Genomic DNA, 23,432 nt, shown 5'->3' with positions numbered 1-23,432 from the left:
CAGGGGCAATATATGCCCCCAACCAACCAGCAGGTGTATCCGAAGACCCCATCCTTCCCCAACCAACCAGGAGGTCAACAGGAGCAAAGCAAGACGTCTCCTCAACTCCTTTGTCTCTGGGCTTTAAAAACAGACATGACCATGTGCCCAGGGTCGGCGCTTCCTGACTATGAGGAGTCGGCCCACTGTGTTAATATGTCTCTTCCCTCAATAAACTTGTCTTTTCTACACCTTGCTTTGAATCTGGACAATTCTTTTTCCACCTGCGTGCAGCGACCACAATACTTAGCGACTGCCATATGCCAAGTGTTGGGCTAGGCAATGAGGACTGAGTGTAACAAGAGACACACGTTCTCTGTCCCTTGAGTTTACCTGGGAGCGAGATGCAGGTAAACAGGGAAGTATTCTGGTGCCACTTACTACCTGGGTAACCCTGGAAAGATGGGAACACCTTCACCATGAACAGTGGCACTAACTTTCAAACGTTACTGTTAGCATTAGATGTTTATAAAACGTTTGGCATACTGCCTGGTAAGCTACAAATTATATTATTTCAGTTAAGTGCCCATGGTAGAGAATAACAAGAAATGAGAGCAGTGGAAATTGAGGATGGCAGAAAAGGGGAAAAGATAATAAAGGTCTGCAAAAAATCAAAAAGGGTTCACATTAGGAGCTCTTGTAAAACACACTTTTAAGTGTATTTATAAGCTTAGGAATGGTATACAATGGAATCACATTGCACACCCTTAAATTAAGTGATAAGAGCTATATATGATTGGCAGAGAAAAGAGAAGGCGAGAACGATTTAAAAACTATAATACTCTGCCACTATAGCACCCAAGGAGGGAATATTTCAGAGTAAATGAAATTTATGGAAAAAAAAAAAGTTCTGCAGTCCTACAGTCAGTCTCATGTAGGAAGTATGAGCAGCTGACCTCACTGAGTCCAGATATAAAGATAATGTGTTTCTCATATGCCTCCACTAAATGCAAGTGTACTATTTAATCTGGTGCTCAAGTGGATAAACAGCAAAGGGAATTTTGATTAGATGTGATTTCCATCACCTTTTTACTTACTTTATAACTAATTCTTGCTAAAACTGTTACTCTACTTATATGACATCTATTTTATAGATACACAAATAAACATGCCCAAGGACACCAGGAGGTCTGACTAGTTCTGCCTGGCTCCAAATCTCTGCAGTCTTTCCACAATGCCCAGCCATCCCTGAGTTTTGATTTGAAGGCAAAGGGTAAGATCAAGAAGAAAGATGAGGAATTCCCATTGTGGTGCAGTGGAAAGGAATCCGACTAGGAACCACGAGGTTGCGGGTTCGATCCCTGGCCTCGCTCAGTGGGTTGAGGATCCGGCGTTGCCATGAACTGTGGTGTAGGTGGCAGAAGCAGCTTGGATCTGGTGTTGCTGTGGCTCTGGCGTAGGCCGGCAGCTGCAGCTCCAACTAGATCCCTAGTCTGGGAACCTCCTATGCCTACGCCGCAGGTGCAGCCATAGAAAAGACAAAAAGACAAAATGACAAAAAAAAAAAAAAAAAAAAAAAAAGGAAGAAGAAGAAGAAAGATTATATAAAACATATAAGAGGAAAAGGATTTGTAGGATAGGAAAAGATAAAGATATTAAGACCAAAGACAGAGAAATCAAGTCAGAAGTTGATATGTGGTAACTGCTCATCACGAATTTCCAGAACAATATTGATTTTAGATATATTATAACTCTGTGCATACAAACAGTGGAAAGTATAATGGAAATTTAAATATTTCAGCATCCAAGCTCTATCTTCCAGACTCGCACACCCAAAAGCAGCCACACACACACACACACACACACACACACACACACACGTGTGCACGTGCAAAACTTCCCCAAATCTTATGTCCAGACATAAAGTAACAAGTTCCATTATCTTAGAAGCAGAAATGCATAACAATAAACTAGTGGGGAAAAATGTAAGTATGACAAAATTGAATGTTGGGAGTAAAGAAAAAACCTTCAAAGTACTAAATGAATATGGAGCCTCTGATAATAATAGTGAAACTGAGAAAAAGAAGAAACAGAAGCCTAAGTAAATCCTTCAAAAGGAGCCTTAGGGAAGTACATTCCCCAAAAACCCTGCAACTTAAATCACTAGGCATTGACTGCACCTGTGTACTCACAGTAACAAGGACAAACATGGACTCTTACTTCCCAACAGCATTTTAGCAATTTCCCTTTTACCGTGGGGGAAACATCTCTTGCTTCAATAAATAACAGATTTCGTCAAATGAAAGAACAATACCACTAATGATAATGAACGTAGTTACTCTGGGACCCTGCAACATGCCTTTTATATTTCAGCCTATGAAGGAAATACTTTATCCTGATTCTACCTGGGAAAAGACTTCCTCTCAGATTAAGTCACTGGCTGAAAGTTGCCTTAACACTAAGACTGGGACTCACACTCATGTCTGCTTGACACTAAGGCTCTTAACCACTTTATAATGTTTCTACATTTTAAAGACTGAAACTTTCCCAGGAGCACACTACATTTTCTAACAGAAAGTTAAAGGACATGAGATAATTCTCCCACACACTAAAAAGTAACTAAAATGAACTATCAGTACCTTAAACGCATGTAGCTTTTCATCTCTCAAAGCTAAGACCTCCTTGTGTTTCTTCCTATTTCATCCTGCACAAATACTATCCTTGAAGGCCCCATAAATTGAGAAAATGAAAGCTCAGTACATATGAAAGAAGTATTTTACTGTTAAAAGAAAGAGAATGATGTCTCAAAAATTTGAGAAGTGAGTTATACCAGAGCCTCATTAAAATACTCTGTGCCTACAAGGGCTTAACTTCCAGATTTCTGAAGTGCAAATTTTACCTGGGTCGTTATGAGAATGAGGCACCACAAAGACTTGAAGGGGTTTAGTGTCCCATTCATCAGCTCTGTAAGTAATGTCAAATCCTTGCTTCCAAACTCCACCATCTGGATTGTCAAAAGGAATTAGACTGTACACATCTAACATCTAAAAATATAAAAGACAAACAAAAAAAAGTAAGTTTAATCATATACAACCCTTATTTAAAGTTAATGTTGGAAATACTTAGTTGAAACTACTCACGGCAGTACTCTGTGGATACGTTTTAAAAGACAGACCTATTTCTGTAGAGATTAAAGAGTTTAAGGCAGAAATTACATAATTAACCTGATAAATAATCCCTTCCCCCTCCTGCTTCTAATTTCATTCAATTCCTTTCCTCCTGCTTTCCTTCCAACACAGTTTAATAGAAAATGCTAGGAACAGCAAACAAAAAATATTTATTATGATCAAATATTCAACATTTTTAAACACAGTACTGAAAATGATTTTTTTTTCTTTCGCTTTTTAGGGTCACACCCGCAGCATATGGAGCCAGGCTAGGGGTCAAATCGGAGCTATAGCTGCCGGCCTACACCAGAGCCACAGCAATGCAGGACCCGAGCCATGTCTGCAACCTACACCACAGCTCACAGCAACGCCAGATCCTTAACCCACTGAGGAAGGCCAGGGATCAAACCTGTGTCCTCATGGATGTTAATCAGATTCATTAACCACTGAGCCATGTCGGGAACTCCTGAAAATGATTTTTTACTTTGTCTTTATTTTATAATCAATCTTCTATACTTTAAAATCTGTATCTGAAAGGAAATGGATCTACAGCTATTCTTTAACTCAGCATGTGTATTTTTATTCTAAAAATAAAACTATAACAGGCTCGAAAGGTTTAAAATGGAAGAATTTAAACAAAGATTCAGCTTTTAAGTGTTAAGTGTTTTCTAAGATTCCAATGTACTATAATCTATTTGGACACAAAGGAAAAATATTACAAAGAAACAAAACCAAACAAACCCACAAACTTATTTTCACACTCTCTATAATACTAAGTGTGACAAAGAACACAATTCTCCTTCAGTAAAATTTAAATTATAAAAATTTATGATACATCCTAATTACTATGTAAATCAGTTACAAATTTTTTAAAGATAAGTATAAACCTGAATACAAAGAATTTTAAGACAATCACATATCTTTCACTTGGAAATTTATGATTTAAATAAAATGCTGTCAAGGATGAGGACAAATCCTTGGGAACCACTGGACAAAAGGAAGTATGAACAGTCTCTAATATTCTTTCCAGGTCTTTCTCTGGCCCTGCAGCTCTCAACTTCCATGGTTGCCCTCCAACTCCTTTCTGTTCAACCCAGATTTAGAGCAAAAAAAAAAAAAAAAAAAGATTTTTATCATTTCCCTTTAAAAGGTACTTAATTAAAACCTAAACAAAGCTGAGCCTCACAGAAATAGATATTCCTGCAAACACAGGATCTTGATCCTATCTGTACCTGACTATGCACTAGCAGATGAGACTGGAGACGCTCAGCCCAGCCAGCTTCACCGTCCCCAGCTTCCGGCTGGGCCTGTGAGCCATGGCTTCGAGATCATATCATGTTCTCTGTCCCCAAGAGTTAGTAAAAATGGCTCCGAAACAAGGCCAGAGCCAACTCCTTTTGTCCAACTTTAAAATATTCACTCTTTAGGGTTCTACTTCCCAGTTCCAGTTTCTGTTCTAAGGTCCAACCTTAAACACATCTCTCCACTAATTTGCAGAACAGAGCAAATATGAGTGACACACCTGCAGTTTAAGAAACACAGAAGTTGGAGTTCCCGTTGTGGTTCAGCGGAAACAAATCTGACTAGCATTCATGAGGACACAGGTTCGATCCATGGCCTTGCTCAGTGGTTTAAGGATCTGGCATTGCTGTGGCTGTGGTCGCAGATCAGGGGCTGGCAGCTACAGCTCTGATTCTACCCCTAGCCAGGGACTATCCATATGCTGCAGGTGCAGCCCTAAAAAGCAAAAAAAAAAGAAAGAAAGAAACACACAGGAAGTCCTTTGTTTGTTTTCACCTCCACTAGAACAGCACTATCCAAGAGAAATATTACAAGGGCCCAATAATACATAATTTAAAATTTTCTAGTAAAATAGAACAGGTGAAATTAATTTCAAGGATCTCTTTTATTTAACCACAAATAGTTAAAATATTACCATCTCAACATGTAATATAAAAATGAGCTAGAGAGTTTACATTCTTTTCTCATACTAAATGTTCAACACTTTGTGTGTATATCAGAGCACATCTCAACTCAAACTAGCCATATTTGAAGTGCTCATTCACCACAGGCAGACAGTGGCCTTCATACGGGACAGCACAGGTCTAGAACATTTCCCCTCCCTCTCACAAAGGGATATTCAGTAAAAAGAATCTAACCTTACACAGTGCGGAACCTATAATGATACCAGATGCACAATAAGAGTAAGCCCTACAGTAAGAGTAGGGCTTTTCTTATACTCTCTAAAGGAAGGTTAAAAAAAAATAAATCTCTTTAGTCAAATTTAAACCTCTAAAGGTCTTCAACTATTACAGAAAAGACGACCTAAGAGCAGACAGAAAAGACCATAGTCACAAAATATAAAATGAGAAAAATTAAGAGATATGCAGAAATATGGAATTTTATCACTATAAAGAATATTATTGATCATGTGACTAATCAAATCACTCTACAAAAATAGAACTTAGAATCCAGAGAATTTAGCAACTGAGAACAGATACCAGATTAAATCTAAAAAACAAACAAAACCCCAAAAAACAAAACAAAACAAAAGAAACAAAGCAAAGCACAGTGATTATTAATGAATGTAAATATTACCTGCACATCTGACCTCTGACTTCCACTCTGTGAAGCAAACAAACAGTCTTCAGGGTCGACTGTGAGAGACAACTGTTTTGATGACAGAAGAGGTGAACCAAAACCTTGGCTGAAATTCCCTTGTGAGTTTTTCGGACCATCCTCCACAGACTCACTCAAATTGATGACCGAGTCTTTAATATTTGAGATGATCTCATTATTCTCAGCTAGCAAACGTTCCAAATGGTCGATTTTTTCTTGCAACAATGAGAGCTGGCCCTACAATAAAATAGAAAAAAGCAGTAATATGAAATTCTAATACAGTTCTGCTGAGAAACACAACATTTTTTAACTATGTGTCTACCTAAGAAGGCAGGCAGTCACCCTTCACTTTCCATTTTTATAATTGGGATCACAGAAAGCATGAATAGCTGGCAGGGTTAAAATCCCAACTTACAGCAGAAGATTTTTTTCCATGGCTGCAATCTTTGTTTAAGCACATTTTAAAATGTGCAACAGAAAGACCAGAAAGACCTCTGGGGATATATTTCCTATTACGCCAAACCTAGCCCTGAATATAAGTTATTCGAGAATCTAAAATCACGAAGTACAACCCTATAGTATATTCAGGTAAGAAATTTTAAATTTAAGCATAATTGATTCCATTTATCCATAAGAGCAAAAAAGTAAGCCTCTGAAAAAGATCATTCCATCAGTAACACTAGTGAACCTAAATAAGAACTATCAACGGAAAAGTTAACTAGTCAGGTCTTAATATGCAATTTTATGAAACAAGATTGGCCTGAACATCCCCCAAGCAACCACACTGTAAGTCATTTAGATTGCTTCTACTATACTGTGTGACGTTTAGGGTTTTTTTTTTTTTACTGATCAGGCTTGCCGTCTCTAAGTATAAACCTTGCTATATAGAGCAACACCTAAACTTAGGAGAGCAATGACAACCTTGGTCTTGTTCATCCCTATATCCTGGGCCCCAAGTACAAAGTACTTATACATTTGTCACATGGCCCTCTTCAATTCAACAACAGTTCTTTAGTGAACACCTGCTGTTCCAGGCATAGTGACACATATTAGAAAGAGAGATGTGCATAGATATGGGTCCCTGTCTGAACATGCAGGTGACACTATCATCTGTGGCACAGCAGTAGCAACAGCCTACCCCATGACCTCAAAAAAGCATACATTAAAGCTTAATAAAATAACTATATGCATAGTAAACCAACAATTGTGGAGATTAAGAAACAAAAAATTCTATTACCAGTGAACAACAGGAAGATAGAAAGGAGGAAGGGAAAGAAAAAAGAAGGAAAAAACTACCTAAATGTCGAAAAGCAAAGGATTGGTCAAATGGTACGCTGAATATCATGAAACAGTTTGTAGTCACTGAAAATTCAGAAATACAATTTTTAAAAAGGGAAATATATAGGAAAGTACTTCAAACGGATATGGTGAAGAAAAGCAATTTTTAAATAGTATGTATGAAAAAATAAAAACAGCATATAGGATATGATCCCCTTTTGAAAAATAATGCATATGGAAGGCCAGGATCAAGATGGTAAAAATGGGTTATGGGTATTTTCACTCTTCCTTTGTCTGTTGTGAGTGGTTGTGGATTCTCTAATGGGGAGGCCAAGAGAAAGAAGAGCTCTACTCCCAGGCACTGGCCAGCTCAACAAGGGGAAGGGAGAACCAACAGAGTGCTGTCGACCAAGAGAAGGCCACTTCAGCAACTATGTGAGAGCTGACAGAAGTGAGAAGGGACTAGAGGAGACATTTTAGAATAAGGAAAAAGTAGCCAAAATGAGAAGCAAACCAGTAGGAAATCACCTTGGGAGGTGAGGGGGATAGATGACACTACAGATGAATACCCAAAGCCTTGACCTTGGAGAGACTAGGAACACAAAATGGCCATGCCCCTCCTCAGACCTGGAAGATGCTCTTAGACCTCTCTACTTAAGACACACGGGACAGAAAGAGCCTCCTACAGGTTGGAACAGTGTTCCTTGAGGGCACCTGTCGCCTCTAGGGTGAAGCCTGTTCATCAGTGTATAGAGAAGCATGAAGTGCAAGGTCTTAGCAATGAACTCATCCTGCAAGACAATCCCCAATTCCCCTAGAGAAAATCAGGAGAGAATAAGGATCTGCCCTTGACTAAATGGCAAAGCAAAGTAAATGTGATGGATCAGTGCAACACTTGTCCAAGGTCCAAAGAGAAGCCAGTTGAACCATGCAGACTGCAGGTCAAGCAGTTAATTGGTATTATACAACAAATGTTTCTTCATAGGCACACACTGATATTGGTTTACTGGTTCTCAGTGGAAAGGCCAAAGGGAAACCCCTGGCATAGCCCAAAGGTCACCCAAAGAAGCTGAAAATATTTGAGTCAGGTACACAGCTAACTAATCTGCATATATTTTCCTAAACAAACATGCTATCAAAGGCTGTCTGAAATTAGGGAAAAACTTTTCTTCACTCATTATCACAATACCACAGACAGCAGCTTTTGAAATCACTTCTGATGAATTCTGCTGAATATTTCCAATACTAAAGACACAAGCCTACTTCAGAGATGCTTGCAATGTCTACCACAGCAGGTGACAACAGTAAATCAAGTTCCTCTGATTCCAAGCAGAATGAGAACATGTTGACTTGTTTTGCCTACAGTAAAGCCACAACCTCCATAAAATAAAACCTTAGTTTTGTCTAAAATACCGCCACCCCAGACCTTTTAAAGATGCCACATACTATAAATTAATACCTGGGTGCCCTTGTTTCTCTATTGTGCCCACTGTGGATTCTCTAATGTGGAGGCCAGATCTTTTATACTTTCAGGAAAAGATAATCCTAGATGCGTGCATATAGCAAAATTGCCTAAAGCTTAACAAGAATGTGTCGTGAAAGAAGAGGGCTCTCTTTGGGAATATTCTCACCATGGCCCTGGTCCCATAACCCTTGGATGAGAGTACAGTTCAAGACAAACATTACAGGCAATGGATGTTTCATGAAAAAGGATCCTGCAGGCACTAAAGATGACTTTCAACCTCACTGTAGTTTTAAAGATACAATTAATGATCAGTACCTGGAATTCTGTACTGAATTAATAAGTCCACGGAGAAAATTGTGGCCTAGGGATATGTTAGCATAAGGGTCTAATGAAAATCATTTTTTAAACTTTATTATGCAATGGAATAAAACCTCCCGCCAAACAGCTGAAATTCATGAAATACACACACCTCCAAAGCAAATTCTGCACACATGACACAGAAGAGTGATATGACCTTAAAAAGATGCACTTGTAGTCTGCATTAAAGTAAAAGAAATCACAGATAATGTTTCAATTATGCTGACAAGTCAAAGGATGCTGATGGTAATATCGAAAAAGACAATTTTCTGTAGGGCAAGAAAATCACTTGTGAGAAAACCATTTTATTCTTTGATTTGCTAATCAGTTCCAGAGAGATGCCACAGTGTTGCACTGTCAAGGAGTGGGGAAGGAGGTCAAGACATTTGATTTACTATGCTTTTGGTGAAAGAGAAAAAACTGAGAAAAAAAAAAATCACTGATAGCAAGGACTTCAAGAAATAAAATTTAGAGCCTACTACAAGCAAACCGGGATCTGTACCCACACAGCCCTATGAACAAAAATCAATCCATGTACATCCACTGCTAAATTCAAAAACTTAATTTATACATCATTCTTCCTTCCTGATACCACGAAAAAATATGTGCCCTCCCCTCTCTCTGCTTCAAAGGCCAGCACTCCACTGGTAAGCTCCTTACTCATTTCTCTCAAAAGCTCAAAGGCAGTATATTCTTTTGGTTAAACTCTCTCAACGCTGTATCATCAAATTTCCCTTCTAAAAGCAACTAATTTTTAACAGTATAATGACATATAGGGTCCAAGTATATGAAATTGCCATTCTCATAACCTCAAAAGAGTCAAATGTTACCAATTTCTCATGGTTCAACTTGACATTATATCCTATCTAAAAAAGAAATCAAACTCCCTTAGCCTCACAATTCCCTTTGAAGCCCCACCTACTCATGGACATAGAGATTATCAATAGTCTAAATATTCCCCCTTCCTTACAAACTCCTATTTCCTTCTCTTCCCATTCCAATTAGCATCTGCACACTACTCCACCAAGAGTCCCTGAAAAGTCCCCAGAGGCTACCATGCTATCAAGCCTGATAAGCAAACACTATACACACTTAACATCTGAGGATCATATGGCACAGTGGACCACTCCTTCCTCCTAGAAACATTTTCTCTACTTGCTCCAACACAACATGCTCTTGTTTTTCCTTCTGCCAACTGCTTATGAGCCTCCTCCTCCTCTTTCCAGGATCTAAATGATGGAGTAGCCCTCAAGGTGACCTCCTGAGACCTCTGGCTTCTCTACACTGCCTGAAATCATCTCATCCATTCCTTGGTTTCGATTTCATTTTCTGTACTGATGTCTCCCATAGTTTTATCTCCAATTGAAACCTCTTGTCCAAAAAACAGACCCATATAGTCAAATGATTACCTGACTTCTCAACCTGGGTTTCAAACTTAAGTCCAAAAGATTACATTCCCAAAAAAGTCATCTCAGGTCTTTACAAAGCAGCTTTAATCTCCACCTCATTGGCCACTTTCAAAATCTTGGTGACATAACTGATTCTTCCTCCTTCCTCACCCTGCTCACACATCTCCACCTATCTGCAAGCTCTTTCATCCTACTTCCAAAATACTTGCTGAATCAGTTTGCCTCGTTCCTTCTCAATTGCTCCCTACTGGTCCACGCCACCAACAATCTCCCCTAGCCTGGTATGGCAGCCTTTTAACTTATTTCCCACATTCGTAGCCTTCAACCACGCCCTCTAGGATGTAATTATCTTTATTACAATCCAGTGCTAGTTTCTTATCATACTTAAACAAAACAAAACAGACAAACAAACAAAAAACACCTCACACTTGACTCAATAAGGCTGTGCACATCTATCTCCACCCCCACCTCTCTTTCTCCCATCCAGTTCAGCTTCACTCTGATCTTATCTCAGTTCTACATCAGCCTCTCCTCACCTCAGCTCAAGACTTTGGTACATGTTTTCTCTTTACACGATGCTTCAAAACTCTGCATACTCTTCCTCAGACAGCCTATCTAAAATAGGCCTCCTCATGTAATACTCTACATCAGCTTATTTTTTTGTTTGTTTGTTTGTTTCACAGCACTTACACCTATTTTATTCATGTACTGCTTCCCTATCTTCATCACTAAATGAATCATTATATTCAGAACCGGCACCATAGCTATGTTACTCACCATTGCACCCTGATGCCTAGCACAATGTCTGGCACACAAGAGGACTGCAAATATTCATTGGGGGGGGGGAGGAAAGAAAAACAGTGTGTAATATTTTTCTAAGACAAAGAAGTATTAAATGTCATTTTTTGATGCATAAACCTACACCAAAAATAATACAAATAAAAATAACAATTTTTAAAGAAAGGAAATCCAGAAAAAAATCTTCACTGTAACCTCCAAAGTAGGTAAAAGAGTCAGAAGTCTTAAGTAGTGGGGTGATCTTCATGGACTGTTTGGGAAATGACAGAAAACTGACCCCTGTTCAGACCCAAAGTGAGAATTATGACCAAGTGAATAGAGTAAAACATGTGGTTTCTTTTCTGGGGCAAAGATTATGGATCTGTACAGTCCAATCGAAGTCTTCAACTCTCACTATCTTCAATAACCACGGACCAATGGGCTATGATTTTCAACTGATGGGGATGGAGGGAGTCTGGAAAAAGAACCCTGAGATGATTCTAGAATTCTTTCTATCATAGTAGTGATATAAGATCTTCATTCACCCAAAGCAAGTTTTCAACTAAGAGAACTCTAGAGGAAACAGTACTATGCCATGCATAATGTAACCACCAAGCATTCAAAAGACACAAAAGAACTAAAACTTTACCCCATATGTGTGCGTGTATCTGAAACTTCGCGATCTACATCCCCTTTCATTTATGTTTTTTTAACCCTTTATATCTAATTTTGATAGATTCAGCATACCACTCCAGCACATCATGTTTTTTCTAGACTTGAAGTGCTCTTAGTTTAGCAGTTTGGGTGCACTAGCCCTAACAGTAACCATCAGACTCACCAGAAAGGCTGCTCGAAATTATAGATCACCAGGATCCATTCAGCAGTAGGGCCCCAGAAATTGTAATGTTTATGCTCCACAGGTGACTCTGGTGATCAGCCAGGTCTAGGATCTATGGCTGTGACTTCATGCATTTCAGTCAAATATCTAAGAGCATGCAGCCAAGAATAAAGCATTTGGCAAGTCATCTCTCAGTAATCTGGGTTCTAGTTCCAGACTTCTTCCCCTGCTGGGAAACTTGAAAAGTGGGAGCACCACTAAAAGAGGCACAAGGACTGCTTGGAACAAGGAAGAAAAGCAGCAGCTACCAATAGCAGTCATGCATGAGGAAGAAGAGCAGTTCACAGTGACTTGCTCTACAGAGAAAGACAGCAGCTTTCATCACTGAAGAAGAAACCAACAGTCAGCATAGTAGTCACATAACCACTGTAGATTTCATCAGTTTTTACCCCACATGTATTCACATTCACTGACCTCAGCCACCTGTGTCCCTTCCCACTTTGTCCCCACCTACCCACCTCTGGAGCCCAACGACAACAATGGAAGCCACTCCAGGTCTCTGTGGGAGCTCATGTGCAAGATTCCAGCTTGGATTTCCACTGCCATGGGAGCCACTGCAGCTGTACACTTGCAAGCTGCCACCAATCTGATGTATATCACCAGCACCTGTGCATGCCTAAGAAGAACCTGTGCAGCCATGGGAAAACATGCCTACAGTTAGGGCCCCTAAAGCTGCTTGTATGTCAGGATGAGGTCCTGTCTTCCGTCACTGGGAGGTACAACTGTACCCACCTACAGCTAGACCCTCCTGCTGTGCATGTCCCCAGCCTTACGTGTCACCAGCCTCCATGTCCATAGTGAGAGTGAATAATCACAACAGTACACATTGACAATCAGGGCCCCTGCAACTACCAGTACACTCCTATTTGGCTCCAACCTTGCTGCCTGCCTTACAGTGCCAACTACATGAATACTGCAACCATCCCTGCCACTACACTGAACTCTGCAGCTGGCTCCTACAACCAAATGTGTACATACTACCAGGTCTGGCCATCATAGCTATCTGCTCTGATACCTAGCCAGCTGACTTAGCAGAGCCACTGAGGACTCAAACAGCCACTGTAGCCACTGTAAACACTCTTCAGTACTTACCAAAGACCATACATATTAATACTGAGGACTTCAGTGGCCTAAGCCGAAGAGATATCACACTGTCCCCCTTCCCCCCAAAAAACTAATACAGCCATACATCCCTGCACCTGAAGCCTTGTACCACTAGACCTGGGGCACAGGATGTTCCAGCATGCCCCCACCCACATATGAAAGGCTCCTCTTACTGAAGTCAGTCCATAAAGTTTGAAAGAGGTCACTGCCTCAAATATAGACACCTTTACTAGACTACAAGAATCAGGGAAACATGACTCCACCAAAGGAATACAGTAAAGCTCTACTAATTGGTCCTAAAGAAATGAAGATATGGGAATTGCCCAACAAATAATTCAAAACAATTGTCCAAAAAACACTCAAGGAGTTACAACGGAACACAGATAAGCCATTTAGCAATATCAGAAAAACAAGGTAAGAAAAAAAAAATGATAAGTTCAACAAAGAGATGGAAAACCTAAGTAAGAACCAAACTGGAGTTCTCTGATTGCTCAGCAAGTTGAAGATCTAGTGTTGTCACTACTGGTTACTCTGGTTACTGCTGTCATGCAGGTTTGATCCCTGGCCCAGAAACTTCTGCTAGCTGCAGATATGGCAAAAATAAATGAATAAATAAATAATTAAAAAAAGAACCCAACAGAAAATGTTAAGCTGAAGAATACAGTGATCAGCAGAGATTTTTAACATCAGACTTGACTAAGCAGAGGAAAGAATAAGTGAGCTCAAAGACGGATCATTTGAAATCATCCAATCAGAGGAGAAAAAAGAAAAAGGAATGAAAAAAGAATTTTTAAAAAAGCCTGCATGTTCTATAGGATACTACAAACAAAGGAACCAATTGGCAAATTATTGGCGTTTGAGAAAGAGAAGTGTGCAGAAAACTTCTTTAATGAAATGGCTAAGAATTTCCCCTAACTGAAGAGAGATTTGAATAGCAGGTTCATGAAGCTCTATGTAACCATACCAAATCAACTTCAAGAGATCATCTCCAAGACACAGTGTAACAAAACTGACAAAAATCAAAGACAAAGAAAAATCTTAAAAGCTGGAGAGGAAAAAAAAAAGCTTGTAATGTACAAGGGAACTCCCATTAGTCTACTAGCAGATTTCTAAGCAAAAATCTTACAGGGCAAAGGTGAGTGGGATGATATATTCAAAGTGCTAAAAGAAGAAAACTGCCAACCAAGGATACTTTAGTGGGCAAAAGTAGAAATGAAGAAGAAATAAACACTTTTCCAGACAAAAAAACAAACAAACAAAAACTAAGGAATTCATCACCACAGCAACTGTTTTACAAGAAATGCTGAAAAAAAAGTCTTCAAGCTGAAATTAATACAAAGTAGTAACATGAAAAAATGGAATATACAAAACACACAGCTAAAGGTAAGTACACAGTCAAATTCAGAATACTCTAATACTATAATATGGGGGAATGGAATATTAACATTTTACTCCACTAAAAAAGTTAAAGACCAAGAACATTAAAATAACTATAGCTACAATAATTTGCTAATAATTTGTTAATGGATATATGATATAAAAAGAGGTAAACTGTGATTTCAAAAACAAAGTGGGAAGTAAAAGAATAAAGTTTTCTATGTGACAGAAGTTAAGTCGTTATCATGGTAAAATAGACTGTTAAAACTATTAAAAAAAAATTTTTTTTTTTTGCTTTTTTTTAGGGCTGCACCTGTGACACAGGGAAATTCCCAGGCTAGGGGTCAAATCGGACCTACAATAGCCAGCCTATGCCACAGCCACAGCAACGCAGGATCTGAGCTGCATCTGTGACCTACACCACAGCTCAAGGCAACGCCAGATCCCTGACCAACTGAGCAAGGCCAGAGATTGAACCTACATCCTCATGGATACTAGTCAGATTCATTTCTGCTGCACCACAATGGGAACACCTATAAAATGTTTTACATAAGTCTCATGGTACCCACAAGGCAAAATGCTACAGAAGATTTGCAGAAGATAAAGAGAAGAGAATCAAGTCATCTATCACAAAGGAAGGCATCAAGAGAGGAAAAAAGAACAAGGGAACTACAAAACAGCCAGACAAGATATTAGAAACTTCTTACCAATTAGTAATTACTCTAAATATAAATGGACTGAATTATCCAAACAAAAGACAGAGTGGTTGGGTGGATAAACATCAAGACTTAACTATATACTGCCTACAAAATACTCTAAATATAAATGGACTGAATTATGCAAACAAAAGACAGAGTGGTTGGGTGGATAAACATCAAGACTTAACTATATACTGCCTACAAAATACTCACTTCAGCTTTAAGGACACACACAAATTTAAAGTAAAGGGGTGGAAAAAGATATTCTACGCAAATGGAAACCAAAACTGAACAGGGATAAACATATTTCTATCAAACAAAATAGATTCTAAGCCATAGATGATAAAAAGAAACAAAAAAAAAGCCATTATATATTGACAAAGGGGTCAATTAATGAAAAACATATAATAATCTTAAATATATATGTGCCTAACATTGGAGCACCTAAATATATTAAGTGATTATTAACAGAACTGAAGGGAGAAACAGACAATAGAATAATAGTGTGGGACTTCAATACCCCACTTTCAACAAAGAGATCATACAGACAGAAAATCAACAATGAAATGTTGGACTTTAGAACAAATATACCTAATGGACATACAGAGAATATTTTATCTAATAGTAGCAGAATACACATTCTTTTCAAGTACACATGGAACATTCTCCAGAACAGACCATATAATAGGTCACAAAGCAAGTTTAGCAAATTTAAGAAGACTGAAAGCATATGAGGTATTTTTTCCATCAGAATGGAATCAAACTAGAAATGAACTACAGGAGGAATGCTGGAAAATCATAAATATGTGGAAATTATACAACATACCCCTGAATAGCTAATGTGTCAAAGAAGAAAGCAAAAGGGAAAACAAAAAAATATCTTTACACAAATGAAAATGGAAACACAGCATACCAAAACCTAGTAAATGATGCAAAAACAGTTCTTTTTTTCTCCTGCTTTTTAGGGCCACACTTGCAGCATATGGATGTTCCCAGGCTAGGGGTCTAATTGGAGCTACAACTGCCGGCCTACACCACAGTGACAGCAATGCCAGATCCGAGCCTTATCTGCAAACTACACCATAGCTCATGGCAATGCTGGATCCTTAACCCACTGAGTGAGGCCAGGGATCGAATCTGCAACCTTATGGTTCCTAGTCTGATTGGTTTCCACTGTGCTATGACACGAACTCCAAAAGCAGTTCTTAAAGAGAAATTTACAATGATAAATGTCGACATTAAGAAAAAGAGAAATAACAAATAAACAACATAATCTTACACCTCAAGGAACTAGATAGAGAAGGAAGAACAAGATACCTCAAGGAACTAGATAGAGAAGGAAGAACAAGATAAGTCCAAAGTTAGTTGAAGGAAGGAATTAATAAAGATTAGAGCAGAAACAAAATGGAAAGATATCCTTTGCTCATGACTCAAAAGAATATTGTTAAAATGTCCATATTACCCAATTCCATTCCTATCAAAATTCAGTGCAGTCCCTATCAAAATTCCAATGGCATTTTAACAAAAATAGAAAAAACAGTCTAAGTTCGAATAGAATGAAAAAATACTTCAAAAAGCTAAAGCAATCTTAAGAAAGAAAAATAAAGATGGAGGCATCACACTTCTTGATTTTAACTGTACTACAAAGTTACAGAAACCAAAATACTATGGTAACGGCATAAAAACTGACACATATGTCAATGGAACAGAATCAAGAGCTTAGAAATAAATCCTCATATATGTTTGTCAACTAATATTTGACAAAGGAACCAAAAATACTCAACAGAGAAAAGATATTCTCTTTCATAAATAGTGCTGAGAATATTGGAAAACCACATGCAGAAGAATGGAAATAGATCTCCCTTATACCACTGAAATGGATCCAAAACTTAAAGTTAAGAACTGAAACTGTTGGAGTTCCTGTTGTGGATCAAACCCAAATAGTGTCCAAGAGAATGTGGGTTCGATCCCTGGCCTCACTCAGTGGATTGAGGATCTGGCATTGTCGAGAACTGTGGTATAGGTCACAGACCCAGCTCAGATTTGGTATTGGTGTGGTTGTGGTGTAGGCTGGCAGATGTAGCTCCAATCTGACCCCTAGCCAGGGAATGTCCATGTGCCACAAATGCAGCCCTAAAAAGACAAAGACAAACAAACAAACAAAAAAAACCTGAAACAGTAAAACCTCCAGAGAAAGAAAACATAAGGAAAATGTTGACACTGATTTGGATAACAATTTTTTGGATATGACACCAAAATCTCAAGCAACAAAAGTAAAAATTACTGGAGTTCCTATTGTGGTGCAGTAGAAATGAATCTAACTAGCATCTATGAGGATGTGGGTTTGATCCCTGGCTTTTCTCAGTGGCTTGGAGATCCATCGGTGCCATGAGCTGTGGTGTAGGTCCAAGATGTGGCTCAGAACTTCTATATGCCAAGGATGCAACCCTAAAAAGCACAAAAGAAAAAAAAAGAAGAAGAAGAAGCTGCAAAAATTAGTGAGTGGGACTACACTGAACTGTAAGATTTCTGCATAGCAAAAGAAATCATCAACAAATTGAAAAAGGAACCTATAGGATAAAAGATTTTCAAATATATATCTAATAAGGGGTTAATACCCAATATACAAGGTGCTCATATAACTTAATAGCAATAATAATAATAACAATGATAATCTGATTAAAAAATGGGCAGAGGAACAGAAATTTTTCCAAGGACGATATACAGTCAGCCAACAGATATATGAAAAGGTGCTTGCATCACTAATCATCAGAGAAATGCAAATCAAAGCTGCAATAAGATATCATCTCATTATGGGTAGAACAGTTGTCATCAAAAAGACAAGAGATACCAAGTGTTGGTGAGGGTGTAGGGAAAAGAGAACCCTTGTGCACTATGGGTGGAATATAAACTGGTGCAGCCTCTATGAAAAATAGAAGTTCCTCAAAAAAGTAAAAATAGAACTATCACATGATTCAGCCATCCCACTTCTGGGTATATACCAAAAGGAAAGGAAAACAGGATCTCAAAGAAATATCTGCACTCCCACGTTCACTGCAACGTTATTCACAACAACCATGGTATCAACACTAAGTGTCCATCGATAGATGAATAAGGAAAGCATGGTATGTATGCATACACACACACTCTCTCACACACTATTTAGCCATAAAAAAAGAAGCACACCCTCTGTCTGTGACAACACAGCTGGGCCTTGAGAACACTATGCTAAGTGAAATAAGACAAAGACATACACTGTGTGATATCATTTATATGTGGAATCTAAAAAAATTATAGAAACAGAGAGTAGAATGGTAGTTACTAGGGGCTGTGCAGAGGGGAAAATGGAGATATATTAATCAAATGGTACAAACTCTCAGTTACAATAGGAATAAATTCTGGGGATCTAATGTATAGCATGATGATTATAGTTAATGATTCTGTCTATCTATATACTATCTATCTATCTATATATATATACTACCTACTTATCTACTTGTTTCACCACAAAACAGAAATGGTAATTTATGTGAGATGATGGATGTGTTGACTAATATTATTATCGTAATCATTTTTTATAAGTACCATGCGCTAACCAATTGCGCCGCTGGAGCTACAATGGTAATCATTTTTTAACAGATACATGTATCAAATCATCACTTGTACATCTTAAACTTATTTAACGTTATACAGAAATTATATCTTAATAAAGCTGGAAAATAAAATAAGATTAAAAAATAAAGCCAAGCCCAATTTGAATTATGGCTCCACTCTTTTTTCTTTTTATGGCCGCCCCTGTAGCCTATGGAGGTTCTGGGGTTAGGAGGTGAATCAGAGCTGCAGCTGGGGCCTACCTTGCAGCCACAGCAATACCAGATCCAAGCTGCATCTGCAACCAAAGCCTCAACTTACGGAAACATATGGCTCCACTATTAATGGCTGTATAACCTTGGACAAGTTACATGATTCTCTGTGCCACAGTTTCCTCATCTGTAAAACAGGGATAACTAATAATACCAAACCCACAGGATGGTTGTGATCATTAAATTCGTTTGCATATGCAAATCAGTTTAAAGAATGTGTGATATCGGAGTTCCCATCATGGCTCAGTGGAAATGAATCTGACTAGTATTCACAAGGAGGCAGGTTCCATCGCTGGTCTCACTCATTGTGGTGAGGTGTGGTGTAGGTCAAAGACACAGCTCGGATCTGGGGTTTCTGTGGCTGTGGCGTAGGCCAGTGGCTACAGTTCCAATTCGACCCCTAGCCTGGACAGAAAAAAAAAAAAAAAAAAGTCTTATATGCTAGGCAGAATAATGGGCTGCCAGTGATGTCCATATCCTAATCCCTGAAACCTGTGACTCTGTTACTTTTTATGGCAAATGGGACTTTGCTGTTGTGATTAACTTAAGGTTTTAGAGATGTGGAGATTGTCCTAGCATATTCAGGTAGTCCCAACACAATCACCTGGAGATGATTGTGGAAAAGAAGGAGATTGCAAGAGTCAGAGCCAGAGGAGATATGAAGACAGCTATGCCTCCAAAAGGAAAGCAGGCGTGCCAACATCCTGATTTTAGTCAAATAAGACTCAGTTCATTTAAATTTAAAAATATTTTCCAGGAAAAGAAACATCCCCATCTTCATCCTGGATAATTTTAGGGTCAATGAACAAAAAGTGTTTTAAAGCTATTCTGGAGCAATGGTGAAGCAAGTTGAGTAAGAGGTTATACTTCAGATTGCCAGGTAAACACCATGGTAGCTAAGACCAAAGCAGCCGAGGTGGAGGAATATGAAACCATTTGATTGGACTGAGGAACTGGGAAGGGGAGGGTGGGGCAAGAAAAGAAGAAAAATGGCCTCTTCTTTTTTGCTGAGAAATTGGCAGGATGGCAGGTGGCATTTTAGGAAAACAAGGAATACTGGCGAAGGAGCAGAGTGAGGGGCAAAAGGTTCCATTCTGAAGCTATTAGGTCAACTATCGCATGTCAATGTCACACAGATATGCAAGTCTGAAAGTCAGGAGAATATATAAACCTGAGTGGTTCATACCAATATGAATTTAAAGCAGTGGGAACGAATGGGATTACCTAGAGAGAGTGCACAGATCTGCCTTTTATTCATCATAAAAAGACTCACCAGGCCATTCTCATATATCCTCAGTTAAAAACCACTGCATTAAAGCTAAATATAGGAACAGAGATTTGGTAAAAAGAGAGTCTGTATTTCCAGCAGGGGTGTTACCAGTATTGTGGTAGTTCTTAGTCAGTCAGCTGCTATTCAACTATATAGAAAAATCCCACTATTTAGTCAGCTCTCAGGCACTTTATAAGAAAGCATTTTGGTTTGATGAAATGACAAGCTATCTAAGTGACCATTCCACCTCTTAAGATACACAGTGCTAAAGCCAGAGATAGTGTGAACCAAGGCTGTGGCCACAGTTACGTATGTTACCCTACTTCTCTATCTAAAACCACAAACCACAGCTACAAAAAAACCTTTCAGTGGTACTGCCCAGATCTGGAGCTTATCCTACTTGAATCTTCTCCAAGGTATTGTCTTTTTGCTTCCTTCCGCTTGTCCATTCAAAGAAATAAATGTCCTCACCATGTGAGCACAAAGAATGCTTAAGTAATACCTTGCCAAAACACAGGAATAAGGCACTCTTTGCCCTGGAAATCATCATTCATAAATCTCACATCTGCCACGGAGTGATAGTAACAGAGGTTGCTCAGACGTAGGTATATGAAAAGAGTGCCAAGTGACGGTGAAGGGAAGAGCTGGGACACCAAGTTCCCCATCCCTTGCTTCCAGCAGGGGACCCCAAAGACTCATGGTTGCAAGTGCGCACCCTCTTTGTAGCAGCTGGAATCACCACAGAGGGTCCCAGGCTTGAGCCAGAATAACAACAGGCCCTACTGGTTTTCCCCATCTGTGTAATCCCCATCCTCTCATCACCTCCACAAGTGAGGGTGGGACTCCAGTTGCTGGTGCTTTCTGCAGGCTCCAAAACACAGCTTTCCTTCCACCCTGTGGGTTTCCACATGTTTATTTAGATTAGAACTGTGGAGTTCCCATCGTGGCTCAGTGGTTAACGAATACGACTAGGAACCATGAGGTTACGGGTTCGGTCCCTGCCCTTGCTCAGTGGGTTAACGATCCGGCGTTGCCGTGAGCTGTGGTGTAGGTTGCAGATGCGGCTCAGATCCCGCGTTGCTGTGGCTCTGGCGTAGGCTGGTGGCTACAGCTCCGATTCAACCCCTAGCTTGGGAACCTCCATATGCCGCGGGAGCGGCCCAAGAAATAGCAACAACAACAACAACAACAACAACAACAAAAGACAAAAAAAAGACAAAAAAAAAAAAAAATCTCTAAAAAAAAAAAAAAAAAATAGATTAGAACTGTAGTGCCCCCACCCACACCAGCCCAATGCAGCAGCACAGAAACCATCTTCCTGTTGAGGCATCATTTTAGGCACCAAGTCACTGTATTAAGCGAAATTCTACAGAACGACTATCTTTTTAAAAATGATTAATAGAACAAGGACCTGTAAGTAGCCAAAATGTTTAGATTCTAAAATATTTTCATACACTGCAGTTTTATTACCTTCAAATATATTTAATAACTGTAATTAAGTGGCACTAAGCAAATTACGTGTTGACTAATAGAATTCTTTCTGTAATTCAGCCCTTTGCAAACTGTTCTACGGAATATTACTTTTCTTCATATTTATTGCAACTTTTTCTAAAACCACACTAATTTTTCTCTAAAACATATTTCATACTTTTAATGGAATGTCTATTCTCAAGCCTAGCATTCTGAGATAGTATGTCAACACTATATCCCACTCAAGAACATACATAACAAAGGATTTTCCATTGTGGTTCAGGGGGTTAAGAATCCAACTAGTATCCATAAGGATACAGGTTCAATCCCTGGCCTCACTCAATGGGTTAAGGATCTTGCATTTCCGTGAGCTGTGGTGGAGGTCACAGACATGGCTCAGATCCTGCGTTGCTGTGGCTGTGGCACAGGCCAGCAGCTACAGCTCCGATTCAACCCATGGCCTGGGAACTTCCATATGCCATAGGTGTGGCCTTTAAAAAGAAAGAACATGGAATTCCCGTCATGGTACAGTGGTTAATGAATCTGACTAGGAGCCATGAGGTTGCGGGTTCGGTCCCTGCCCTTGCTCAATGGGTTAACCATCCGGCGTTGCTGTGAGCTGTGGTGTAGGTCGCAGACGTGGCTTGGATCCTGCGTTGCTGTGGCTCTGGCGTAGGCCAGCGGCTATGGCTCCAATTTGACCCCTAGCCTGGGAACCTCCATATGCTTCGGGAGCGGCCCAAGAAATGGGAAAAAGACCAAAAAAAAAAAAAGAACATGCATAAAAAGTCCATGGAATGCATTTTCAAACTGCAACAATTCCCAGGTAAGTGGGGTCATGCTGTCATGTATTCATCTGAGCAAAGAATGCTGGTCTATGTTGTTAATCTGTCTTATATTTTTTGATATATGCTTGTCTTTGCACACAAGGGTCATTATGCAGAATCCATTTATACTACCTAAACTCATTCTCCATGAAGGAATGACATATATTGTATTTTAGGATCTGCTGATAAAAGTTCCATTGACACATTATAATTTTACACAAATAATTTTGAGAAACACAATTTTAATGTAAAAAGAGAGTCACTGTCAATAATGGAAAAAGCAAATCAACCTAAACAGTGTTAGCCTATTAAAATAAATGCAATTGGCTTGTCTAAGATGGTTTTTCATACAGAAATAGTTCTGGGGAACCTCTGAAGGCAGGATTGTATTAAGTAGGTAATCAGCCTGCCTTCAATCTTATTTATACTAATCATTTCTGGAATAAGCCCCTCTCTTCCTTACTAACAAGAGAAAGGTGTTCAGGCAAGCCCCATCTGAATAATTATAAATTCTGAATTTTCTTACTTCTCTTTACAAGCACCAAATATTCTGAAGTTTTATAGATCCTTTCCTAGTGACTTAATAAAAATTGGGCTGAACCAACTCATTTACAAGGGCAAGATGGGATATTCTGTAAATACCACAGAAGCAACAAATGCAATAGCAAGGCACAGTGTAACATATAAGAATATAAAATAGCAAAATTCTAAATATTATACCATCAGCTACCAAAGATGAGTTAAAGATCCAAATTACTTAGGGGTATACAATTTTTCTTTCTTTTACACAATTACTGGTTTAAAAGAAGAAAAAAAAAAAAGTCACAGGAATATCTAATCAGCCACCAAAGCAAATGGGAGAGGTTCTTCTTTA

The 23,432-nt window shown here is 39.0% G+C and overlaps 1 protein-coding gene across 2 annotated transcripts in view; it reads right to left on the bottom strand.

Annotated features, from left to right (window-relative positions):
• MAN2A1 (mannosidase alpha class 2A member 1) overlaps nucleotides 1-23,432 on the bottom strand; it is a 177,561-nt gene that overhangs the window by 140,465 nt on the left and 13,664 nt on the right. For both annotated transcript variants that reach the window (XR_014838488.1, XM_003123823.7), the window contains exons 2-3: nucleotides 5,745-6,002; nucleotides 2,879-3,023 (exon numbers count right to left, since the gene is read on the bottom strand). Coding sequence is in view for 1 of the 2 variants with exons in the window: in XM_003123823.7 (XP_003123871.5) it covers nucleotides 2,879-3,023; nucleotides 5,745-6,002 (403 nt within the window). In the remaining variant the exon portion in view is untranslated. The remainder of the gene's footprint in view (nucleotides 1-2,878; nucleotides 3,024-5,744; nucleotides 6,003-23,432) is intronic.

The sequence above is a fragment of the Sus scrofa genome, chromosome 2, assembly GCF_054392235.1.
Source record: "Sus scrofa isolate SSC_HxYL_T2T_F1_AM1 chromosome 2, Sscrofa_HxYL_maternal_Yorkshire_Landrace_v2.0, whole genome shotgun sequence".
In the NCBI taxonomy this organism is placed as follows: domain Eukaryota; kingdom Metazoa; phylum Chordata; class Mammalia; order Artiodactyla; family Suidae; genus Sus; species Sus scrofa.
This window is presented reverse-complemented; position numbering and strand designations above follow the sequence as displayed.